This window comes from Cynocephalus volans, chromosome 2 (genome assembly GCF_027409185.1).
Source record: "Cynocephalus volans isolate mCynVol1 chromosome 2, mCynVol1.pri, whole genome shotgun sequence".
In the NCBI taxonomy this organism is placed as follows: domain Eukaryota; kingdom Metazoa; phylum Chordata; class Mammalia; order Dermoptera; family Cynocephalidae; genus Cynocephalus; species Cynocephalus volans.
Window position 1 is genome coordinate 111,252,964 of NC_084461.1, and position 26,942 is coordinate 111,279,905.

General features: G+C 40.0%; 1 protein-coding gene across 1 annotated transcript in view; it reads left to right on the forward strand.

Annotated features, from left to right (window-relative positions):
• The window catches only part of GRAMD2B (GRAM domain containing 2B), a 62,587-nt gene that overhangs the window by 14,550 nt on the left and 21,095 nt on the right, over positions 1–26,942 (forward strand). The window contains exons 2-3 of the mRNA XM_063085573.1: positions 23,441–23,560; positions 26,438–26,546. Coding sequence (XP_062941643.1) covers positions 23,441–23,560; positions 26,438–26,546 — 229 coding nt within the window. The remainder of the gene's footprint in view (positions 1–23,440; positions 23,561–26,437; positions 26,547–26,942) is intronic.

Here is a 26,942-nt window from a genome sequence, read left to right on the forward strand (position 1 = left end):
ATGGGTGCATACTTGTCTCCAAACTCATCAAGCTGTATGCATTAAATATGCACAGCTTCTGTATATAAATTATATACCTCAATAAAGTGGTTTAAAAAAAAAAAAAAGATAGTCAACAGTGGCAAGTGCAACCAAGAGCAGCCTTAGGAGAACTACTAAAGTGCCTTTGGCATTTAGTAATATAGAAATTACCAGTGAACTTTGCCAGAGACATTTTAGTGGAGTGAGGGGCATGGAGACCAGACTGCAGTGGACTGCATAGACGGGACGTGAGGAAGCAGACGCAGCGTGTGTCGATGGAGGCTCGAAGAGTCGTGGTTGAGAAGTGAGGGAAAGGGAGGACACTAACTAGAGGAGTGAGGTCAGTGGAAGGTCTTGTTTTTTAGATGAGAGAGCCTTGTGAGCCTGTAGATAACCTAGAAGAAAGAGCCGGCAGAGAGGGAGAAGATGATGTAGCATACCTGATAACTGACAAACAAGCCCAGAGGTGTCAGAAAATGGGCTTGAACATGGATAGGAGAGAGACCTTGACTCTGAAACTGGAGGAATGAATAGATGCTGTAGATGGGCATTTATTAAATGATGCAGACATAGGTAATTGTAGGTCAGGGGAAGACCTGTGGCTACTCTTGTTGGGTGACTTCAAATTTCCATCAGTGAAGTCATGACATAGCCCCTTTCACCTGGAGGGATGAGTTGTGTTTTGTTAGGAGTTTGAGGAGCATGGAGAGTGTTTGGAATACAAGTTGAGGGAAGAGGAGAGGAGGATATTCAAGGACTGCTGAGGGCCCAGCTGACAGCAAAGGCACCGACCCACTGATTTTCCCCTCTTCACCCTGCTCAGAGTCCAGGGATTAGAAGTTAAAAAGGCTAATTTTGAGCTGATTTTAGGGGGTTTTATGCTGAGTGGGTGTAGCCGGAGTGGCATGATTGGAAACTGTAGGTGATCAATCACGTATATGGTCTGAGCTGCCTCAGGAAGTAAGTAAAGTCCAGAAGGGATTGAGAGACTAGGAGAACATGGCAATATCAAGGACTGATTTCTGTCTCTGAGGTCAAAAAGTACAGGTGGTGGGAGTGGCGAGGTATGAGAAGTAGTCAGGGAGACGATGGAACATTAGAGACAAAGAGGATTCCTGTATAGAGCAATCTGAGCCATGATGAAAGAAAGCCAGGCATTGACTGTAAGTGATTTGCACGAAATGGCAGTAAAAATCACTGGTTTAAAGCCAGGTTGTTTGATGCCATCTATGAGGACATTGAAGGATCCAGGTGTCAAAGTACTCAAAGAGAAAGTATGTCAGAGGATGAAGGCAATAAGGAAAATTAAAGGCAGCTGAGTCAAGAGGAACCTGCAGGAGGCTGAACTTACCCAGCACACATGTTGAGTATAGGTGAAAAGTTATTATATTTTTTTAAACTCAAGTGAACTAACACAAAAGCAATTAGAAACAAGAGTAAGTTGACTGATTATCAGAAAAACTTATAAAAATCAATTACTTTTCTTACCAACAAAAGCAAGTTAAAAAAGTAAATTATAGAAAAAGGTACGGACAAGCAACCATAAATAGAAAATACCCAGAAATAAATTTAGTACAACTCAAAGGAAAACAGTACCTCTGCTAAGGGACACAACTTGTATAAGTGGAGGAGTTTCTTCAACAGGGAAGCTTATCGTTGTAAAGTGTACCTTAAATTTGTAAGTTCAGTGCAACTCCAAACAAAATCTCAGTGACTCTTGAAAAAAACATTACATGGTGATTCTAAAATTCTTCTGAAAGAATGAAGCACTCAGGAATATCCAGGGTAAATCTGAACAATAGGAAGATAGACCCGTAGCTTGTCATTATGAGTCTATCCAAAGGGTCAGAAGGAAATCCAAATATATCTGGAGGTATTTTTAAATCTGTGGGGAAAAGATGGGACACCTGGCTAGCTACTTGGGAAAAATTAGAGTTGGAAAACTACTTCATTCCATAATCAAGTTCCTGATTGATCAAGCATTTAAACACAAAAAAAGGAACCATAAAATACTAGAAGAAATCAAAAGCCAACCACTATATAATCTTGAAGTAGGGAAGGTCTTACTATGTGGAATTAAATTCAGAAATCGTAAAGGGAAAGATTGTAGATTTGACCAAAATAAAAAATTGTGTGTGATAATAAAACAAGGCAGGTTAATGAACTGCACATTAACACCGTGGGATATTTTGCAGCATTTACAAAAGATGGCATTTATCTCTATTCACTGGAGTAGAATAACATCAGGAATATCTTTAATTTTTTTAAAAAATTACCAAAACAATTTATAGTATGATCTTATTACATAAATTCTTATACTGATATTTTTATTCATTAAAATATTCCTGGTAAGATGTTTCCCAAAATGTTTTTTAAAAAAGATGATTTGTCTCTAAATTGTGTTTTCTTATTTTGTTGTTTTTTATACTATTGGTATTGTTTGGATTTTCTAAAATGAGGATGTATTATCATGGCAGAGGGACAAATACTTATAAAAACATACAATTTAATATAAATTTATTTTTCCTTAAACTCAGATCTCCTGCTTTAGGGAGATTGATGCCTTTTAGACACTAAAATACTGTTTGCTAGGCTCATTTGAAATATAACAGTATAAAACCAACTTTCTTTTCAGGGTAATCCTTGACCCTGAAATTAGGTCTCAGGTCATACTATTAGGTAGGGGTATGCAGATGGCAAGTGGGCTGTGGGCTGTGGATCGCTCAAAACTGCAGACTCGGCCTCTGCAGGTACTAAGGAGGAAAGCAGGCTGTTAGCAACTGTTTTCCAGGATTGGCTCAGGGCTACCCCTCCTCTACTGTGTCACTCTAGCACTGCTTCATTGATTATCTTCCTCACCTTTTATAGTCCTAAAATTGCATGCAGGTGCTCGAACAACAATCAGTGGGCATCTCCCAGGCTCCGCTCTTCTTACTGCTCCTCTTTATTTAGGCCATTGGGATCAGGCTGCTCAAGGAAGAACCATAAATAATAATCCTGGCATACGTCAACATTTCACAATTACCATTTCAATGGACAGTCCTTACCTAATTTTTTTTTGGTAAAACAAATAATGCAGTTTTAGTTCTAATGAGAAGAGCTTCCCCAGTGAGTGTTTTCTTAGGAATATGTGAACTTGCTTGCTAGAGGCTCTTAATGAAATATCTGGAATTTGGAAGTATATTTTAATGCAAAACAGGAGAGACAATTCACCTGATAACTGTGACAACTTTAGATAGTCACAGGATGAAATCTGCTCAAATCTCTGTTCCCCAGCAATGAAAATTTCCAAATCAAAACTCTTTTCTTTTCCGGCTAAAATAAGTTTTTTAACCCCGTTTTAGTGTATTTATGTGTGTTTTTATGTAAAACAACTATGAATGTTACTAAAGTCTCACAACATCCTGAAGAGAAGAAATTATTATTCTGATATGTCTATAAAGATACTTCAGCAAGAAAGTTAACCATCCCACCCAATACCAGAAAAAACAAAACAGAATAGAGATAGTATTTGCATTTAGCACAGTAACCCACTAATTCCTAATCTCATCTTCACCAGCTTCTTCATCTGCATATTTACATCAGTCATAATTTTGAAACAAACTCATTCAAACCCCTATTTAAAATGCATTTTCCAAGGTACATTCACACTTATGCATTACAAAATTTCTAGATTTTTCTGTGAGCCTTCTGCTTAAAATCCTTCCCTAAACACTTGCTTGAAATTACTCTAGTTTAAGATATCATGCATAACTAGTATCTCAAAATCAAATGTGGTCGCTGTTTCTTCTCCTCTTTTAAAAAGATTTTTTAAAAAATAATAATAGCTATGATTCTAAGAAGCTCATTGTAGAAACCTTGGCAACCATAGATTGTAGCAAGAAATAAAATAAAAACCAGCAGTAATTGTATCTCCCAAAGGAAACCCAGACATGGTCCATATTGTGATTTTAGGTAGCATATCTAACTGATATAGAAACTTCTTTCCTCAAGGTAGCATTACAAATTCATTATTAATGGGAATTATTTTTCTAGTAGTACTGGTTTGTGCTGATAAATTTACCAGCCACCCTTATAAGATTGCTGGATGAAAGAAACAAAAGTAATTGATTTCTTTCCACTTGGCCCAGTAATCTTGGCTTGGCTGATTTTCAGCTCAGTAGTTCCAAGATTTCAGTTGGAATAAGACTGAAGTCTTAAAAAGGTCTGAAGTAGGGCTATGAAGTGCATTTTTACAAGCCCCTCTCTCCCAACCCCAGTGGTTCTGACACAGAAGGTCCTTAGGCCACACTTTGAGAATCCCTCGTTTGTGGAGTTCATAGACTCATCTTTCAGAAACCATATGGCTCGAGCACACCCGAAAAGACCCTTAATGGGGAGAGAAAAATCCTCAGCCTTATTTATATACTCAGTCCTGGTTTTGGCAGGTGTTGTTTCAGTCTGTGTATTTCTGTGCTGAGCCAGGATCCCATTAATTAGTTAAAAGAAAACAAGTCTCCTTCAGGCAAAACCTTGAGGCTTCTAAGCACCCTCACATTCTCTTTTATACTTCTCTCCCACTACATCTTCAAGGACACCCTTTGCCCAGGCACCTGCTGCTGTCCCAGTGGAGATGTTGACAGAGTTGATAACTTTCCTGGACAATATCTTTGCTGTCTTGCCTCTGTAAAACCATCTTTCTCTCAGCTGTGATGGAAGACTCCCTCACTGACTTCATGCATGCATGCTGTTATATTCATAACAGAGACCAGTGAGCTCTAAAAGATACAGATGCCTTCCAGCACCCCACGACCATCAGCACCACCACCACCACCAATAATCTTGGCCTACCTTTTCCAAAGATTATTCCAAAGAAATATAGGTGGACACATTGGGGTGGGGATAAGGGGATTCAGGGATACTACAGAGGGGCCTTTCCCAGTATCTCCCTCTGCTGAGCAAACCATACTGTGCAGATGTCTGCCTTAAAAAAAAGCTGTCCCTCCAGCTTAGAAAAGACATTTCTTCGTGCCTTTTCTAAGGTAACCGTCCAGTTTGGTGACTGAAGCATTCTAGGAGAGGTTGGGAATTATTGTTACATAAAAGCTGTTTTTCATGAACAGAATTTTGTAGGTTTTTGTTCTAAGAATTGGCAAGAATCTCTTCCAAGGATAAGGGGGCAGGTACCATTTGAGGCCTGGTATTTATGACTGACAAATTCTGAGAATCTAATACTTTTGAGAGAGCTCGTCTTTGCACCTAGAATTCCATATTTTGTTTCAAACCCACAAACTGCTTGTTTTTTAGATAGTTACAGAATTGTTTCTTTTCTGTGTTCAAGAAGTCTGACCTAACCCTGCAAATGCTCAAAGACAAATGAACATGTCCGTGTGAAAGCCCAGACAATCTCGAGTGCCAGCTCAGCCCAAGGCCTTGCTGACACATGGTATTGATTGATGGGCCAGAGGAAGCAGGCAGCTTAGCTATCACATCACCACCTGTGTCTGCTGCTGCTCAGGTTTCTCTCATGCTTGTCCCTTGGGTGCTAGGGGAGGGACATTGGAGAGGAACAGCAGCAGCATGAGGGACAGACGGGATACAGGTGTGGCTCCATCGTCCCTCCTGAAGTCATGGTAGCTCATGCACTCTGGTCACAATTAGAACTCACTTCATGTTGACCCATGGAATTGGGAAACTCTCTTCCTTCATCTCCAAGAAAGCCTAACCTGGCAGAGGTATTAAGATTAGGGAATGTCACTTCTGTTTCTTCCTCTCCCCAGAATAGCCAGCGCCGATAGGCTCCCAAGAGAAAAGGGATCCTGCCTGGTGCCTGGCACTATCAAAGTGGGTACGTCCTATTGCCCTGCTGGCAATAGCCACATGGACTAGTGCAGGGACCGTGAAAACATCCTGAGTCCCATACCCAGCAATGTGCCAAAAGATACTTTAGTCCACTCCAATCCTAAATACTACTACACAGTGTTCACATCGTCCAAATCCAAAGAAATGGATTTTACTCATTTCTTTAAAAACAATGACAATTTTTAACCTTCTTTTAGGTTTGATATTGGTATTGTGTTTGTTTGTGTGTTTTAGATAATCCTTATTTTCTAGAGCTATATACTGTCCGGTATTTGCTTCAAAATAAATAGGCGGGAGTAGTGGGCAGGGATATAGATGAAACAAAATTGGCTTGGGGGTTTATAATAGTCTTTCTACTTTGGTATGTGTTGTGAAATGTTCATAGTAAGTGGATTAAAATTTTTTTAATTATTTATGAATTTAACTGGGTACCTTAATTACCCAGCTATGCTATAAATTTAGTATGAATCCCAAAAGAGTAGACCAGCCTCAGTTTTTCTGATGAAATCCAGCAGTAACCATGACCGATTTTCAAACATCAGCACTATTCCTCTTATCAACAACACCTAGCATACACTGCTCAGATAGGAAACGCACATACTCCCCCAAGCTCCTTTGCCCAAACCTTTTAAAAACGAAAACAAGAAAAGCCTACGTTTTCTAAACTCAAGTAAGATATGACAAAGAGCAGCTCTGTAACACAGGCTGTGGGAGGGAGGACCCGGAGAGGAGACGAGGACAGCCCGGGCTCTTATTAAGACACTGAAATGTGATAAACATCCTGCATGAAGATGCCACTCCCAGAAACTGCACTGGGCTGCTCTTTGGAAATCACAGAGTATGGCATAGAGATTCTTCTGCTAGAGCCTTCTCCATTTTCAAGAAGGAATAAGACAAAGAAAAGCAACCCTGTTTTCTTCCAGTTTCTTGGAATGTGCAGTGTCTAAGGATTGCCCTTTGAAATCTAGTGAAGTAAAGCAAACTGAGACATAATGGCCCCTCCCGGCAGTAGTGACAAAATCACTTCACCTTAGGAACTAGGCAGATTCCATTGCCTTTCACCCAGTCTTGTGACGTGAAGCAGTAAAGCCTCCTCAATGGAAATGTTTCCCTTTACCCACAACCTTCACAGGATCATTTATCTGATCTTTGTCTGGAATAATTGGAAGGGCAGGCTGTTGCCCCACCAGACCGCCCTCACTAGGTTAGTTATTCGGTTGCCAGAACAGAATTACCCACCAGCAGAAAACTTCTCTGGCCTTTCCCGTGCTACTCTTCCCAAGTCCAGGAATTCCAAGTGAAATCTATCTCTTCCTGTTCCTATTTATACTGTCTGGCAGAGCCAAAAGGGGCTCTGGACCAGAAATCAGAAAGCCTGGCCTTTAGTGCTGGTTTAAGAGACATGGAACACCTAATATAAATGAATTGAACACCTTGTGGGAATACAGAGATGTGATAAGACCAGGACCCTACCCTCCAGGGGCTTATGATCCAAGCAGGGAAAGAAGGAAACAATAGCCTATTCATAATGTTTAAACAAACCACATATTAAAGTGCATTAAAGTGATATGGTTGCCATGACAGTAATACTTTATAGGGTATTGGGAAGGAGCACAAAAAAGAAAGAAGTCAGTTGCGGGAGTCTTCATGTAGGAGGTGACCTCAGCCTGAGCTAAATCTTGAAAGATGTGAAATGCTTGTGGGGGACCATAGAGAGGGCACAGCAGCCCAAGATTAGGGTACTTGGGGGACATAGGACAAGCGGTCGAAAGCCTGAAAGGGAGCTTCAGATAGTAAAGGACCTGTGCTTTATCCTGTAGGCAATGGAAAACCAAAGAGGTTTGAAAGGGGACAGAGGAATGATGTGATCATACTTGCAAGTTTCAAAGATCATAGAACCAAGTGATCTTCCGCACCCATGGAAGGAGGAGATATCGTATATAACTCAAACAAGGTAGGGAGGTATTGTGGTCAAGGCAGGAGACGTTGAGGACCCTAGCTAAGCCAATCAAACTTGGGAAAGAAAAGCAGGGGACTTAACTGGAAAATTTTAAGGAGGTAAAATTCACAAGTCTTGGTGTCTGATTGGGCTTGGTGAGACAAAGATAGTCAAAGTATGAGAGTAATGGAGGCTCCCATCACCAAGATTGAAGTTGTTTCCTTATTTGTGAAATATACATACCTGCCTCAAAAGGTTGGCATGAGGATTAGTGTGGTATCAAGGTGTCATGGGTGTGAATGCTCTTTGAGAACAGTGAAGCACAATGTGAGTATAAAGTCGTCTGGAAAATCCAGTAGGAAGGAGGGGCAAGGAAGAGGGAAGAGGCAGACAAGATGTATTTTCCAAAGCGACCTATTTTCAGTGCAGATAGAAATGTATATTTGTGGTGGGAGAAATTAAGGACAGGAAATATGGATGTCAGATATAAGATTTATTATAATCTGTTTATACTCACTGCTTAGTTCCTTGAAAGAGATACTAATTGTCATGTATAAATTATATTATACCTAATTCTTCCATCCTGTATAAGTTAGTTATATTTAAAATATTGGGATAAACATTTCTATTCAACAGCAGTGCAGAGTTATCATTAGCTCTACAATTATTCCATATTTTGCTACATATAATAACAATTTTAATAATATATAATATTATATTGTTAGTCCATTTTGTGTTGCTATAACAGAAATACCTTAGACTGGGTAATTTATAAAGAACAAAGGTTTATTTGGCTCACGATTCTGAGATAGCTGCATCTGGCATGGGCCTCCGGCTGCTTCTACTCATGACAGAAAGCAGCAGGCAGCCGGTGGATACAAACAGATCACATGGTGAGAGGAAGCAAGAGAGAGAGAAAGAGGGTGGGGGGGAGGTACCATGGTCTTTTAAACAACCAACTCTTGCAGGAACTAATAGAGCGAGAACTCACTCATTAATCCCCCCACCTAGGGAGAGCACTAATCCATTCGTGAGGGATCCGCCCCCACGGCTCAAACAGCTTCCAGCACTGCCACACTGGGGATCAGATTTCCACATTAGTTTTGGTGGGGAGAACACATCCAAACTCTATCAATTATTGTTATATTTTATATTATATAAACAATAATGATATAGAATAATTCCATATTATTGACAGTAATATGTACAAAACACAGGGGTGAATTCTGAGGAAAACCAAATACACATAAACATTTACTTTTTTAGGTAAGTTACATTAATACTTTTGAAATCTCACCTTACAACTTGAAGTAACTAAAACTGTACTCTCCTTTATTTTTTGCCATGGGTAGTGTGAACTGCTCTTAAGTCAGTGTATCTAATTTGGGAGTGTTTTGTTTAAATCAAAACCTTTTACAGAAAGCTGTTTTCTGTAATGTATAGATATCCCATTTTTAAAAAGTGACATCTTTCTTCTCTAGAAGTTCAGTTTCATTATTTTTTATTAGAAAAGGAATCCTGAGTTTTAATAATACATGCCATTTAAGCAAAGAGAATTTGCATATGTGCTACTGACATTCATAACCTGTCCTGTGCATGTCGATCCGAACCTGCTTCTGGGAAATTCCTCTGTGGCACAGTCCTGTGAACATCCTACGCTGCCCTCACACACATGCAGTTCTGATCTGTGAGATCAGAATGCAGGAGACGGAGGAAGTAGTTATGCTGAGTTTGAGTGAGGGAGAAACAAAGGGAGACAGGTTTCTGGAGGACTCGCTGTTGCTATTTTGGACTCTCAGTAAGTTTTAACTCTGCAGCAATGCCCACATACCTTGGTCTTTTAGCTCTCTCTGGCTTTTGATCTTTTTTTTCCCCTCCTACATGGAAGAGAAAGACAGAGTTACAGGAAATAAAAGGTATAAAAGGAAAGAAAGAGCTGTTAGTCATTACAGATACCAGCCAGGGCGGAAAGAGGCAGCTCTTCTCTCTGATGCTTTGGGTCCAAATGCTACTCCAACAGCTGAGGGCCAAAGTAGCAAAGCTGGTCTGCATGGGGGCAGGGAGGGGGGTCCTCAAAACAAAAGCAAACATTCTTCTTTTCTAAGTCTGCTTCTAATGGCCCTGGTTTTTGTTTGCATACTTTAACCTTAAATGTTACTGTGTTATTAATAGGTAAAAAAAATTCCCTTCTGGCCACATACATGTATTTCTTGGCATGATACATTCTGTCCCCCTCTCTCTCTCTGAATTACATTTATCATAGGTATAACTTCACTAAGGTCATGACAAGAGAATTAAAATGTAATTCAAGAGGAATTTGCATAGCATAAAGGAATGTTCTGCCCATGACGTGTATTAGCAATGCCTCACTTTGAGGTGTGACGCATTTCTTTTCTTTGTTTCCCACATTCTTCCCGGTCCTTATTCCTTCTCTTCCCTGGAAGAGTACCTCTAAACCCAGTGTCCATTCATGCCACTGATGTCCATTCAAGCTGCTGTAACAAAATACCATAAACTGTGTAGCTTATAAAAACAAAAATGTATTTCTCTCAGTTCTGGAGGCTGTGAAGTCCAAGACCAGAGTGCCAGCAAATTCAGTGTCTGATGAGGGCCCACTTTATGGTTCATGGACAGCTATCTTTTCACTATGTCCTCACATGGTGGAAAGCTCCCTCGGGTCTCTTTTATAAGGGCTGTAATCCCTTTCATGAGGGCAGAGCCCTCCCATAGACCCCACCTCCTACCACCATCACTTTGGGGGTTAGGATTTCAACCTATGAATTTTGGGGAGATCCAAGCATTCAGAACATAACACCTGGCCTCCCAGACATTACTCTCTTACAAAACCTGTTACACTTCTCACTGTGTAATGAAGATGAAAAAAAGGATTATTCAAAGCACCATGAATATGTTGAGAAGCCCAAAGTGTCTGTACCCCTACTTCCCTGTTGGAAGGAGAAAACTGGGTACAACCCCAATTCAAAGTTAGCTTCTGTTTTTTATTGTAAAGACAAGGATATTTCACAAGAAAATTCAGTTGATTCAAACATTACAAAAGGACACAAAGACATGGGCAGTGTGACAAAAGTTATCTATGGCTAAGTACAGCTTAAACAATGGAAACTAGTAACATCAGTAAAATTAACAATGTGCATTTCACAAGTACAATTTGTGAAAACCTAAGTTGGTCAAACTGTGATCATAATCTAAAGTATAAACTCTCCTTAAATGATATAAAATCATAAGTATAATTATCTCTAAAGTTTCCCCCAACAGACAGCTTGCCCCTAGCAAACATTTTTTACGCATCTTTCCCATTAGCAGTTCTTAAAATCTCTTAACAGGATCGGTATGACAGCCTAGCTCTAAAATCATTAAAGTACACAATCCCATACCTAAGCAGTGATTAGAGTTGATTAGATGGGCTGTTGCCCTCTGGCTGTAGACTGTCATTGCCTACTCTGAGGGCTTTTGCCCCATACCTATATTTACCTAAAAACCCTATTCTAAAAATCAAATGAGAATCAACATTATTTAATTAGGATTGATTAAATGGGCTATTGCCACGCTATCTGTAGACTGTCATCTTCAATCCGAGGGCTTTTGCCCCATACATATATTTACTAAAAACCCTATTCTAAAAATCAAATGAGAATCAAGATTTCTAACCCTTTACAAAAACCTATCTATCAGAAGAGACACAATAATTTTCTCAGGAGTATCATTTTCATAAACTGCCTCATCTCAGGAAACCTTGGCTGGACCTGTGGCTCTCTCCTAAATTTGAGAACTTCTCTGCTCAGGCACACCCTCATCCCTTATCAGGAAACCCAGCACCTCAGGCACTCTGTGCCTTGCCATTCTACTCACCTTCTCATCTCTGGTATTCCTGGTATACAAGTTATTTGCTCTTTTCTTTCTCCTTCTTTGCATACTATGACTTTTTATGACTTTGCCTGAAGTTCTCATCCTCCCAGTTTTGTACTATCCTTGGTCTTCCATTCCTTTAAAATGGGGTTCCAAATTGATCTCCTCTATGATAGATCCCATTAATTCTGAAAAATCCAAAAGAGAGGCTTTAACATTCTTATTGGGATTTTAATGGAGCATTTTAGAAATGGGGTTTGTTTTTCACACATGTGCTTAATCTCTCCATTTCAACTGTAAATATGCTGAGAACAGGGATTGATCACCCTCTCTGTTTTTCTTCCCTACCATGTATGGGATGTGCTAGGTTCAAAAACTATGTGTGTGGCTGTTTATCATGGGTATAGGATCTGTTTTGGTATAGACCAGATTCCCATCTGGAACTTTTAGGTGTGGCCCTGGAGAAAGAACTTAACTATCCTTAAATTCTAGGATTCCTGCTCTGGGCAATAGGCATACTTATGAATTTGACCAGTTGCAAGTCTAGTTTATGTAAACAGCTTTCCTTCATTTTATCATTGAGAATTGTCTTTAATTCCAAATGGCTATTTTGATTTTTCACATGGTATATTCTTTTCCTATATTATCTCAAAAAGAAAAAAAAAAAAAAAAAATTCCCAGTGACCGCGTTGCTCTCCCTAATCCAGGTTTTAATTTATAGTTATTTCTAAAGTACCTGAACTACTTTTCAATCTTATTTGATATTTATATTTTGAATATTTATCCTGATAGCTGAAGATTTGTTAATATTGCACTTTCTATAAATATTTTTTCTTTATAAATCTTTATGTCCTATTCTTTTGCATTTCTATCTTTCTGTTTGGGTTAAATTTTCATTCTGTTTAAAAACCAATTCTTCCCTAAACACATCATTCAGGCCAAAAACCTTAATCCAATAGATGCCTTCTAATATATCTTACGTATGTGAAAAGTGAGTGATTCTGACATTCAGCAATTGCTGTTAGAAGAACAGCTTCAAAAAGGAACGGATCTATGTTGGGGAAAAGAAAAAAAAGGGGAGAAAGAAAAGAAAAAAAAAGAAATGAATCTAGAAATATGAAAAATATTTTAAGTCCCTGTCCCTGAGAAGGTATTGTCTAGTTTGAAGGAGGTATATTCAATCTATATGTTTAGAAATTTTGTTAGTAATGAGCAATGCAAAATAGTATTTACATACTGAGAGTGTAAATAACAAAAGAGCACTTATTATCAGCAGCATCAATCTACCTTGACTGGAAATTGGAAAAGTCAATTGGTGCCTCCTTGATTCATTTGCTCGTTATTTTTCTCTGTTGTTTTCCAGCTGTGCTTGGCCTCAAAATGCCACTGCTGTGAAGTTATTTAGTTTGATTACAGTTTTGCTTACTGTTGTTGTTTCTTCCAATAATGAAGACAGTCTTTTCAAGTGTCCATATGGTTTCAAATTATTGCTCACCTAACTAATAATCAGTTTGAAAAATAACTTTGCAAACAATGCTATTCAGCAATGGGAAAAGTGAAAAGACTGGCCTTTTTCTCTTCACCTTGCAACTCTCAACCTGGCCACCACATAGGACTTGTCAACCATACTTGAAAAGGAATTTACTAGGTAAGTTTTGAGATAAAATTTAAGCCTAAACCCTTTATTTAAATGACGATTGTTGCACTGTATTACAAATATACTCAGTTGTCCAGTGAACAAGTATTAATTGCCTAATTCCTTTTATCCAGACATGAGAAATAAAGAGATGGGGGCCAGTATCAAAGGGGGGACATTGTTGTCCTGATCCTGGAATGATGGCTAGTTGTGAGTAGTAGGGAGGAACAGAGGATGTTGCAGGCTAGAACTGAGAGCCGGTGTGTAGAGAGAGGATGCAACATGATATGAGCAAGGCCGCAGTGAGAAGACCGACATGGTCGCAATGGAGAATTCCTTTTGAAAAGCAGAGGGAGACTGGGAAGTTCTGGAGGGTCTTGGCTCGTGTCCAGATGCCTCGATCTGCTGATGCTCAGTAGAAGGCCGTCATTGGCTCTGGAGCAGTGGCATGACGTAATGGAGGTGATGTCTCAGGAAGATGAATCGGGCACTCAGGAAGACCCTGGAGATCATTGCTGTGTGTTCCAGGGGTGGAGGGAGGCTTCTGCAGCTACAGCTGTTCTCTACTGTTGGCTTCATTTTAAAGCAGTGATAGAAGCCCCATGGTTTTGTTTGTTGTTTGTTTTTTAGACATAAGCTAGTTTGAGTTGGGTTTCTGTCCCTTTAGAATCAGAATCCTGACAATTAAATGCTTTTTGGAGCTATGTGAGTTGCGTTAGGCTTTGAAAGAAAAGTAATATTTTAGGAAAACAGAATTGGGAGTAGATTATAAAGGTGGAAATGGATCATATGATTGTTCATGGGACACCAACTTGTCCATTTTAATGAGACCAGAGGGGAGCTCTGTGAGACCAGGTTAAAGAGGTATTAGGGACAGATGGTGGCCTCTTCTAAACCGTTCCTCCAGCTCTGGTATTGCTGCTGAGATTTAGGTATTACTCTTTGCTATGGCAGAGTGCTTGGGACTCAACAGAATTAGTTTCCAAACTTGGCAGTTTCCTCAGAATTTAGGTACTCTTTTTACTGTCAATTTCTTTTGGACTCTTGGTTTTTTAGATACAGTTTTCTACCTACTAACAAAATATGTCTATTGTATCTAAAACTAGATTCACAAAATCCTTCCCACCAAACTACCTTTCCTCCTATGTTCCCTGTAGCTGTTAGTGGCAGTGCGGTCCTCTCCATCCCCCAGATAACCTTGGGGTTACCTTGGCTGTTCTTCTCCATTGCTTGACGTTATCTCTGGATTATCTCAGCAGTGCCGTCTCTGCTTCTTGCCTTTAAATTCATTCCTCACCTGCCTGTTTTCTCTCTGTCTCAGCCTCCACCCTCCCCAGTTCTTGTACATTGATTGATATGTACGTAGTCCCCCTGAAGCACATATCTTATCAGGCCCCCCGTGAGGTGGGAGAAGGTGGGCACTTAATATCTCATTGTTTCATTCCTTCTGTTTAAAAGGCTGTAAATAATTCCTACTGCCAAGCAAACGAAGTCTAAAAGCAGCCCTCGCTCATTGGGAATTAACTTCACGACAGCCTAATTTCTGCTTCTTCCTGCTGCCCATACTCCAGAAGAAAGCAAACTACTAGAGTTCCCTGTGAGAGTGTGACTTTCTTGTCCGCATATTTTTAATTCTGCCTTTCCTTGTATTTCTCATGCCCTTGTGGTATCTCAACAAATCCAGATTATATGTACTCAGCTCAAATGTCAATCTTTCCACAATAAACATTGCACAATTACAATGTTTCTTCAGGCAGAGTGTTAGCACCTATGTCTAAGATACAGTAATGGAAGGTTTTGGTTTTTCCAATCCAAGCACCTGTTTTAATTTTACTGTTTTATAGGACAGATAGAAATATAATTTATATTTCTGATTTCTGGTACTAAATATATTTCAGAGTTATGATATTTTTCTGCTAAATTAGAAAAGACATACAAGTATTATCCCACCCCCACACAATGTCATGCTTATTTCTTCCACAGAATTTCCTTGGTTCGCCTTTTTTCAGTTAGAAGAGATTTCTGAATTCCTTAGACACTATCTTTATGGCAGATATCCCTCATGACCTGTGTTGTTCTCTATTTACATGCCAAACTAAAATTCCCAGTTAGGGCTAAATCCCTTGAGAACATAGAATCTGGCATTAGGTTTTATACATTGGAAGAACTCAAACATTTGAAGATAGCAAATCCACCTATTTTTATTATCCACTCTGTATTTTACATCTTCTCTACAAGGATGTTAATAAAGATTTTTTTTTAATTCTAAATGTTTACCAAAATAATATAATGCATTGAAATAATATAATGAATTCAATCCCACCTCTCCCATGCCCCATCTACCTCCCAGTAGCTACCACTTTTAACTGTACCCAATTTTAGTTGTAGTGGTTACTTCATTATCTGTAAAAGTGTCTGTGTCCTGCTTTCCTGATTTATCAATTTTAAATCTTGTCTCCCAACTTCCTGTTTTGATGGAAGAGAATCAACTCATACCAACTCCCTGCCTCCCTCTCTTCCTACCCCCAACTTTTTAAATTTAATTTATTTATTTTTATTTTTATTTCTTTTTTTATACAATCTAGTTGATTTGCATGGCCCTTTACTAATTCCTTCCTTTCTCCCCCTCCTCCTACTCCCAATTTTAAACAGGCATATTATTCTTTCTAGTTCCTATTTTCATGCATTTTTCTCTTTTAAATAATACATCAGTCTAAACCTATTGATAAACCAATTTTCAGATAAGAAATTAGTAACTTCTCCCTTTTACCTCCCATTATTTTTTCTTTAATAATGTCTTCTTTTTTTTCTGTTTGGAATGCATTTAATATAGACATACCTGGCTTATAAATGTCTTGTTTTTCCCTCTTACCTTTTCTTTTTTGAATTTCTATATCTTGACGCTATCTTCCAACCCTTTGGTTAAATATATAGGTCTCACTGAGAAGATGACATTTAAGTAAAGACTTGAAGGAAATGAGGGAGAGAGCCATGTGGCTATCTGGAATAGAGCGTCGCAGGCAGAGGAAACAGCTGGTGCACAGGTTTTTCATGGCCATTTGGAGTGTGGCTGGGGTGAAGGAGATCAGAGCAATCAGGAGAGGTGGACAGGCAGGTCCTGAAGTGCTGTACAGGCTGTTACAAGGATTTGGACTCAGAGAGCATAAGGGGACAAGCAAAGTTTCCTTTTCCATAATATTGTGATTCTGTTTTTTGGGTGCTATCTTCTCTCTCTGAAGATATTAATTCAAAGGTTTTAGGTTCTGTTTTCCTTCTTTGCTTGTTTTGAGTGTTCTGTTCTCTGAAGTCAGTTTCCTTGGGATTTTACTTTCTCTTTGATTTATCCTGGTCTTTTCTTTCAGACTTAATGTTTTTTTAAAAAAACTGGCAATCTTTAGTTGTCATTTCGTATTTAAGAATGAGGGACTAGGAAAAAAAATGAATAAGGGACTAGAATAGCTGTCCAGGGTCTCCGTAGTTCACAGATAGGGAATCGGCACTTGGCCTCAGGATAAAGCAAAATGGAAAGATAAGGATTTACTTAAGGACTCCATCCGCATACTAGGCACCCTGGTTTTCTGCACCTAAATTGTTCAGTTATTTTAGTGATGACTCTTCTGATATTTTCCCCTCTTGGGCTAAGCTCTTGATGGCCTGCCATTTGGGTCTGAGCATGGAGGTTGGCGGAAAGTGGGGTTGGTAATCAAAGATTTCCCACAGGCACACCTTTAATTAAGTCTAATGTCTTCAGCAGCTTCTCACTTACTCCTTTAAAGCACCTCACTGGACTTCTGACAAGCAGATCTCTATTCTCTTATCTTCCATTGATATCCATATCTGGACTTCCTCTACTTTGCTGCATGAGAAAATATTGTACTTTACTTTATGCTCTCCGTTTTCCAGGAATTTTGGAAAATTACTCTTCTATTGATAGTTTCCCTCCATTATCATAACAGGGTTATTACCTCTTTTATAAATACTCATTGTAAAGCCATTAGAAAGAAAGGAGAGACAAACAGTTATGCTTCTATCCTCCATCCTGAAATGGGAGCCTGTCAGATTTCATTGAGGGTTTTGCTGAAATCAAATACTATGTTTTGGCATTCCTTTTATCTGTCAGTAAGTCTATCAAGGAAAAAACAAAATTAGTTTGTCATTATTTTAATGTCGTGCTTACCCCTAATATTCACTTAGCATTTGTAAATATTTAAGATCATTTACATAAAAAGTTCATTGTAGCAGCCTTATCACACCAAGGTGAAAGATGTGGATCCCTGTACTGGCCAGCTGCCAAAAAAAGAAAAAGAAAAAGTCCATTCTAGGATGTTGCCAAGAATCTGTGATGCAAGAAATTGTAAGGATTGTAAGAATTGTCTTTCCTAAATGTTTCAATCAACAGTCCATTAGAAAAACTGGCAAAGTGTACATTCAAACAGCTAACTTGCAAAACAGGAAATTTAAAAAAAATCTCTTAAATGTATAAAAATATACTCAACCTTACTCATAAGAAGAGAAATGCAAATTAAAACTGTAATGGGAATTTTTTTTTTTTTTACCTCTCACATTTTCAAAGATCGAAAAGTTTAACGCTAGTTATTATTAAAATGATTATTGTTATTCTATGTGCCAGGCACTGTGCTACATACTTTGAAATATATTTTTTAAGTTTATTTATTCATTTATTTTAATGAGCCTATTTCCCATTATTTTATTTTATTTATTAATTTTGGGGGGGCTGCTGGCCAGTATGTGGATCCGAACCCTTGACCTTGGTGTTATAACACCATGCACTAACTGGCCAGCCATACATTTTTTTAAGTTTAATACTTTATTAGTGAGAATGTGTACACACTGTTATATACTGTGGGCATGAGTAACAAAACCTCTACTACATGCAGTTTGGCAATGACTATAAAAAGTTTAAATCACATACTTTTTAACACAGCAATCCCATTTCCAGGAAATTATCATATGGATATATTCACACACCTAATAAACATATAAGGACATTTGTTGCAATGTTGTTTGATTGCAAAAGACTGAAATTCACCTCAATAAGGAATTGGTTAAATTATACTTTGCCCATTACAGTGGAACTCTGTGCAGTCATTAGAAAAAATGAGGAAGAACTATGTGTCCTGAAGTGGAAAGAACAAGTTAAAAAAATTAAGGTGTAGAATAACATAGTATCATTTGTGCTTAAAATATACACACACTCACATGTGCACAGACTTTCCCTAGAAGGAGGACACACAAGCTGCTGGGAATAGGAGGTGCCTCTGTGGAGAGAAACTAGGCCACCATGAAATGGGGATAAAAGGAAAATTTGTGTATCCATTTGTAACTTTTAAATTTTGTGTTTTTGCTTGCAGTATCTATTCAGAGATAATATTCTAAGTAGATAGATAAGTAAATGAAATTTAAAATATCTAGGCAAAGATATACAATATTAGAATATGTCAATGTCCAGGCAAAGATATACTATATTAGAAATGTAAATGGAAGGCCGTTCTTCTTGGCTTAGAGAAAAATCTAATTTGGGAGATTCTGAGTTTACAAAATTGGGGAAGCTAACGAGTCTCCCAGCTGCCCTGATCGCTACCACCTTTCCTGCAGCTCTGCACTCCATTCCCCTTCCCTCTTCTGGTGACAGTGATGTCTCTCTTTACATGTGCTGTGGCTGCTGCCCAGCAGTCCCCTGAGATCTCCGCCATCTCTGTAGCCAACTATTTGCTTCCCAACTATTCCAGCCCTTGCCTGCCAGCTGTGGAGCCACTAAACCCTCAGCACAACAAAAGCAAGGGTCTGTGAGGGCCCAGGTCTTGGGGAGTGAAGTGCCAACCTAGTTTTCGGTACAGGGTTTCAGTAACACTCTACTTTCACAGACCCCGCCTTAACCACAGCAATCTCATTTCCAGGAATTTATCCTATGGAGATCTTCTGGTGAAACATATCCTACCTTTAAGTCACTTCTAAACCTTTGTTGGTTAAGACTGTGGTTTTAAAAATGATGATCACGGCCGAGCCCGTGGCGCACTAGGGAGAGTGCGGCCCTGGGAGCGCGGCGACGCTCCCGCCACGGGTTCGGATCCTATATAGGAATGGCCGGTGCGAGCGTGAGCGCCGGTCACGAAAAAGACAAAAAAATAAAAATAAAAAATAAAATAAAAATGATGGTCAGGGATTTTTTTAAATAACAGTGTGTGTAAAACTACCAACACCTGTACTACCATAAGGAAGGTTAGTGGCATATTTTTTATGCCTTAGCTTAGACTAATACAGCATGAAGGTAGATTCAAACACAGGGAATCATCACTGTAATTAGAAAGGAACATTGCGGGCCGGCCCGTGGCTCACTCGGGAGAGTGCGGTGCTGATAACACCAAGGCCACGGGTTCGGATCCTATATAGGGATGGCCAGTTTGCTCACTGGCTGAGCGTGGTGCTGACAACACCAAGCCAAGGGATGAGATCCCCTTACCGGTCATCTTTTTTTAAAAAAAAAGAAAAAAGAAAAGAAAGGAACATTGCTTTCTGGACTGAACCACTGTGAGGCACTTGTTTTCATTCACCTGAGAGGCACCTTAATCATAGCTTCTGCCCAGAAGCTATGTATTTACCTGGATTTTCATGTGATGATGCCTGAATACGATACATTCTCAGCAGGAAGGGCAAAGGGCCAGGGACACTGAGAGGACAAGAGAAAGGAGTGTTGAGTTTACCTTAAACTCAGAGAGACTGTCTCCAGGAGGAATGATAGTAGACTTCAAAGAGGAATTCTAATTCTGAAAAATTGTGAAATCCAAATTTAAGTTGTCATGAGACTAATGAGGTGTGGAAAGTGACAAATACTGGACTGTTGATAGGGATTGTCCAGTCTGTTTTTTATTTATAGATTGTGTAACAGCGTGTGGCAGTGTTTTATTTAAGCCAGCTTTTCCTAGCTGGTAATAAAAATGCTGTCCCATAATAGGTGAAGTCAGGCTTAGTTGTGTAAGGATGACTGTCTCACTGCTCTGAAATTCCTACCGAAAAGCTTTCAGGGCCCATAACTGATGCTTAAATTGGGTTGGAGATGGGAGCAGAAATAACCTGCCAAGAACAAGTGAAGGTTGATGTGTATTTCCAGCATCGTCCACTGCTTCTATGGATACTGCAGCTGTCAGCTCACTTATCTGTGTCACCCACGAAGCTCTGAGCAGGGACTGTACCAATAAATATTTGTTGAAAGAGAAGGATTGTTTTTTTTTGGTTTGTTTATTTTTTCAATTGACTCTTAGTCAATGGCCCTGAAAGTTGGTGACTTTAAAGGTACTAAGAGGCCTTGAGGAAGCCTTCCATTGCCCCTCCCACACTACTCACTCAAACACATGTACAGTCTCTGCTGTTTAGATTCTACATAGTTTCAGTCTGCTGCTGACAGGGCCTCCAAAGTAAGAGGCGCTTGCAGGAATAATCTTGCCTGTGCTTGCTTGAGCCTATAGCATCTTCAAGTAAACAAAAAACCTAAAACTGAGTTGGCCCATAGATGAATTTCACTTCCTCTTTCAGGCACTAGGTAATTAATCCAATATCAATCAATACATAAATGACCACTATGAGCAAAATGTGGAGCTGGGAGCTGTGGAAAAAAAGCAGAATTCCCTGACTTTAAGGAACTTAGTAGTCAGATATCTAAGAAGTTTGGGAGAAAAGTTAATGGTACAAGGCAATAATTGATTAGGTGTCTACTGAGTTATAAAACCAGCAGCAGCAGAGAGGAGACTAGGTGGGAAGGAAGCCTTTGTGGATGTGCCCCGTGGGTAGGGCTGTCAGGGAAAGAACCAGTGCTGAGGACCAAGAACACGTTTAAGAAACGGTGGGGTGGGGCTTATCTAGAAAGAGGCTATTTGAACTTTAGCATACCTGTATGTTCTGTCATTGAAAGAACTTGTTTGGGTAGGACGATATAGAGGCATTCACTGTAATCTTCCCAGTGCTAAGCTAGTCCTGAAACAGGACTGCCACCTGTGATTAAGCTCTTAGTACCCTGCACTGCACAAAAATGCCTGATCAAGAAGGGTCAAGTTCAGGGAAGGGCTGAAATCCAGCCTGAACTTTGCTGCCTTTGCACCTTGATGCTGGGCTATATCTGCCCAGAGAGAGGGGCGACTTATCACTGCCAGGCCATTTGTCGGTAGGGCTACCTCCAAACAGCAAGATACCTTTTTCTGAGTGGTTCTTAGCAGTAGTGGCTCTATGTACACAAAGGTGCTGTTCATGACAGCTATGGTTCTGCCTCTAAGTCTTAATCTGATCCTGCATAAAATTCAGTAAATATTTGAATGAATGCCAAAATGGATTATTGAAGTTCCACACACAATCTCCCTACTAAAAGAGGGCTTCTCAAGTAGATTTCTGCCAGATGCATTTGAAGAGTGGGAGTAATGTGTGTGTCTTGGGGGTAGAGAAAAAAGGCACAGATAGGCTCTAAGGCCCCTTAATTGTTCTAAAATTCTTTGAGTCCATAAATAAAACTTGGTGCTAAGTTTAAATAAAGTCCAATTGCTTTATTATAAATCAAAGCAGTGTTTTCCTAAAAATGTTTCAAGGCTTTCCATATACCTTTTATCACACAAGTCAAGTAAGTTATGGGCTGAGCTCTTTAAAAGTACTTAGAGAAGAACCAAAATAGTAGAAGTTTGGACCTCTGTCCTCAGATATTTATCTACTTATGAAAAGAGCAATGCAAACTACAAAAAGAGAGCATCAACCATTTATAGGACTTATTAGTTAGCCACCCTCATCAGATATACTCGGTGCTGTCCTTGACACCGCAGTAGGACTCATAGTGTGGGCTGCCATTTCCACACGCCATGAGAGGTGATAAGCGAACAACCAGAAAGCTCACACTGACCAATGACATTGCCTGCCTGTGCAGCCATATGCAGGTGAAAATACCAAATAGGTGGTGAATTAGTATTAAATGAGCTGATCTGTCATAACAATGCCTTCTTAACATGCCACACTTTATGCCGTCACCCTGCAGTTCTCACCTCCTCAGAAGTATGTTTTGTGAGTTCTTTGCTGCCCAGGCTGACATCAAAAGTCTGCTCCCTGTATAACACCCATGCTCTATTTGAACATTCCTTTCTCTACTGCCTCCCCAGTAGAAATGGTTTCCCCTGGTCTCCAAGAGGTCTTCAACCACCAGCCAAGGAAGTTCGCTTCTGTTTCCATCTACCAAGCTGGTCATTTGTTAGCTGTTCAGTGTGCAAACCCTCTCGACTTACCTTCCCCTCTGCTGCCCTCTGCTCTCTGTTTTACCAGACCTAGTTTTTCCAAGGCCTATTGATCACAACTATATACCAGCACTATCCTAAACCCTGTGGTTAGTATAAACCTGAATAAGATTTCCACTTCTCCCTAGAGTTTCACAGTGAAGAGCTAACAAGGGGGATAAATATGGATGGGTGGGTAGGTTGGGAGGATGGGGGAAGGGATGGAGGGACAGGGAGGAGAGACTATACAAAGATGGACAGAACTGAGTTTGACTCCCAATAAGATAAGTTCTAGCTTGTGAACTTTGGCAAGATATTCAATTACAGCCTCAGATTCTTCATCTATAAAATGATGTAAAAATTCCTACTAGCCTGGGTGGTTGTAAAGATTAGAGACTAAATGGCTTAGGGAAGCGCTTGGTTAAAACAGCCACCACCCAAAGTGGGACCCACATAATTACAACAAAGGTGATAAGTGACATAAGAGAAGAGCAAACAAAGGGTAGTGTGTGTTCCCAGCAGGAAGGATCACACCTGCAGAAGGCCACATGTGATCATGAGCTTGCAGGGCCCCTCCCAGCCTCCAAGTTATCTGCTGCCCAGCACACACCTGGGCAGCACAGGGCTACACAGGAGAGCCAAGCAAGTGCCCGTGTAGTCAAGCAGGTGTGACCTACAGCTACTGCCCTGGAGGCACCAGGAGAGGGGTTAGAATAAGAATTGGGAACAGGCACAGCTCTCAGAGTTGATAAGAGTGTGCCTCTTGTGGGGATTGAAGACCATTCCACTCTCCAGAAAGCAAAGTTACTTCGTTGTTTTTTCTTCATCCTCCCTCTGGATGTCTAAGTTGAGACATTTTTCTTCTCTCTTCTCCAGCTCAGAGGCTGAGAATGGTGTGGAGGAGAAAAAGAAAGGCTGCAGGTCACCAACAGCCCAGTCCCCTACTCCCTCTGTGGAGGCCGAGTCCCCAGACCAGAAGAGAATCATTTGTCTGCGGTGAGTCCTCAGTTTACTTTTCTTCTCTGCCTGCTTGGGAGGAGCAGATGTTTCTGGTATTATGGTCATCGCTAAGTGGGAGGATCTACTCTTGGCAGATAAAAGCCTTGAGAAAGAATGGAGCACTTTTCCTTGATACCCTGGCACTGGCGCTTGACTTCCTCTCTCATCTCTTCCTAGCGGCATCTGTCTGTCCTTCCTGCCCCAGCCTTGTACAGAACATCTGCACCTTTCTGAAAGCACTGACTTTGCTGACTCATGAGGCTGGGGTGGCTGGCCAGGGTGGAGTGTCCACTGAGCCTCTGGGTGTGCACACCTGGCGTCTCACTTGCCTGGGGACCATGGACAAGAGCAGAGGAGAAGCCCCATCAGGGCATCCACCGTGTAGCCGGTTTCCTGTGGCTGGGGCTGTGAGGGGAGAGGTGGTTTTGAGTATGTGGCTGTCATCCCCATCACCTTCAGGGGCACCAACCACCAAGTGGGAACTTAAAGTTCCTTTTGAGCCCTTAAAAGAGTGGTCAACCAATGGTCAGTGATGGGTATCTGTGTTTTTTATCTGGACCGAGTAGAGAAGTGAGAGCTCTCTTTCCCGATCACTAGAACTGTCAGAGCTGCTACCTTCTTCATTTGGCCTCTGCTAAGCGATGATTCAATAACTCCTGCTTTTGGCTTCCTTTCTGTCTCCCCAGCCCATATCTTCTCTCCAAATCTATACTTCAGTCAGGACCAAGCGTCTTAACTCTTCCCCTGAATTTTCTCTCTTGACTCTAATTTCCAGTTATCTAATTATCTCTCCACCTTTTCTGTGTGCCTGTTTTGTGGCATACCACTTTTAACCATTTTTTTCTATAGGTTCCCATCAGAGCATACTGCCTCAGCTTACCAAGTGATCCTTTCCACAAAGGCCCAAAGCATATTGTGTGTCTTGTATCTCTCACCACTGTTGAGTGTCTACAGCAGGCACCTTAAAAACACTGTTGGTTTCACTCCAGTTTCCCCAGGCTTCAGATGAGAAGAACACACTCATCAACTGTGCTTGGCTTAATGCTCTGCTCTCGCTGCCTGGAAATTCTTGTTTTGGTTGGTTTTTTTTTTTTTTTTTTTGGTTTTTTGCAATTGGCCTGTACAGAGATCAAACCCTGGACCTTGGTGTTTTCAGCACTATGCTCTAACCAACCGAGCTAACCAGTCAGCCCCTTAGAAATTCTTAATAATTTTTGTTTAAGGGACCCCGCATTTTCATTTTGCACTGGGCTTCCGGTCCTGATCATAGTCACCTGTAGGAAGTGAGAATAACACAGTTGAGAAGACCCAAAGAAATCAATACTATATAAATCAGCACCCAGTCCACAGAGGTCTGCCATGCAGATGAGCCCCTTTACTGCCTCCACCTTCTGAAATTATCAAGGGTTGAGCTGCCCTGCTTGTCAAATTTGCTTACAGCCTGTAGTTCTTCAAAAGGTCTGACCATTTCTTTGGCAATTCCATTAACATTTATTTACTTGAATCAGTAGAGGTGATAAATTCAAATTAGTGAATTGTATAAATAAAAGGTAATTTGACATTTGTAAAAATAATTTTATTTTCAAGTAGAGTACAAATGTTTACTCATAGTTTACCAAAAAATTAATTTCTAGAATTCCAAGGGAATTTACAGCTGTGAACAGGTTCAATGGCCTGTAGCTGAAATCAAATCCATTTACCTTGAATTGCTGAGAGGTATTTTACCTGTGAATTTGAGTCCTGTGACATTACATAGTTCATCTTGTCACTGCTTTGAAAACTGGAGCCTAATGTCTCTCTAACTTCAGTCATTTCTGTCCATCTGTCACACCTCTATACCGCCTGAGTTATTTTAGATTCTTCTTAAATCTGCCTTGAACCAAATTTTTTTAATGGAGCCTCATTCTAAGGAATAATATTGGGAATAATATTGTGAAATCATGGAATTCCTGTATTATTTCCCCCAATAAACAATAAAACAATTACATAATTGTAAAACCTAATCTCATATATAGTTTTAAAACTCATGCATGCATTCCACTTTGAATTGACTGTTTTTAGCTGCAGAGTTAAAGACACAAATTCACACAACCTCTAAAATGGAGAGCCAGGGCTAGAATCACCTTAGGAAGAAATCCTGGAGCTCTACCTCTGCCCTTAACAGGACAAAGGAGAACTTGACTTCAAATATGTTCTTTTTTTTTTCTGATTTCACTTTTGCTATTTTCCCAATTTGGGATGTTTTATCTCTCTTTTCATCATACCCAATCCTGCTCATCCTCTTGGGGCCCAGCATATTAAACCCACATTGTTCTATTGGTCTCCTCTTCTCTTACCTCCTAGTACTTACTGTCTCATTTGGTGCTAAATCATGTACTTCCTTTTTAAAAAAATGTTTGGTGTGTGTGTGCACAGGCTCCTTAAGGATAGAAAATGTGTGCCCCAAGGCATTTAACACAATGCCCCTTTCAATTAATATTTGTTGAATATTGATAGAATTCTGAAACAAAAATATTCTTTCATTGAGCTATAGCTGCAATTTTGTTTAATAATTTGCCTCAAGTACTCTTCTTTATACTGATTAAAATACTTTTGAAATGATGTAATGACTTTCACATCTTGAATGCTATTTCTCTCTTCATAAGTTGTCATTTCTGCAGTTTGTGATTGCAGCCTCGTGTAATCATCCTAGTCTCCTAAAATACATGCTGTGTAAATGCCCTTAGAGCATCATGAGTAATCATTGATATGTAGAAAAGAAAACAAATGTCAGTTTTTCTCATGAGATGATATAATAATTGAGATTTATTACAATAAATTAATGAGTGGCACAAAAAATTCATCTTATATACTCCCTGGATTTCCTTTCTCCAGGTCAAAATCCAGTTTCGAAGGTCCCTCTTTAGGTGATAAGAACGACTGTAAAGCAGAAAGCAAAAATGACTCTAAGACTGAAAGGAAAAAGTCTTCGTCTTCCAGCCAGGTAATTTGAGAACGGACTGTGTATTGTCTCAGAGAGTGACAGAACTGTTAAAGCCAATGAAAAGAAGGAACCTAAGTGTGCAGCTTTCTGCTGGTCAGGACTAATGTAGGCAGAGAGTTTAGAGAATCTGAAAGAACAGGCCAGTGGCAATCCCTCCAGTCAATTTTTCATCAACACTATATTCCACAGCTGACCTTTCAACACATACTGAGTGGTAGCGAGTTTCCTGCTGTGGCTGCTAACTCTGACAAATAGCCAGAGAGTAGGGACCAACACAGAGTCATGTGCTTGTCTAATGATTAGTAGGACAAGGGGAAGTGTGACACCATTGCCATAAAATTGAAGAGTCTGATAAGGCAACTGCCTGTATAGAAGGTCACCCAGCTGCACAGAAAG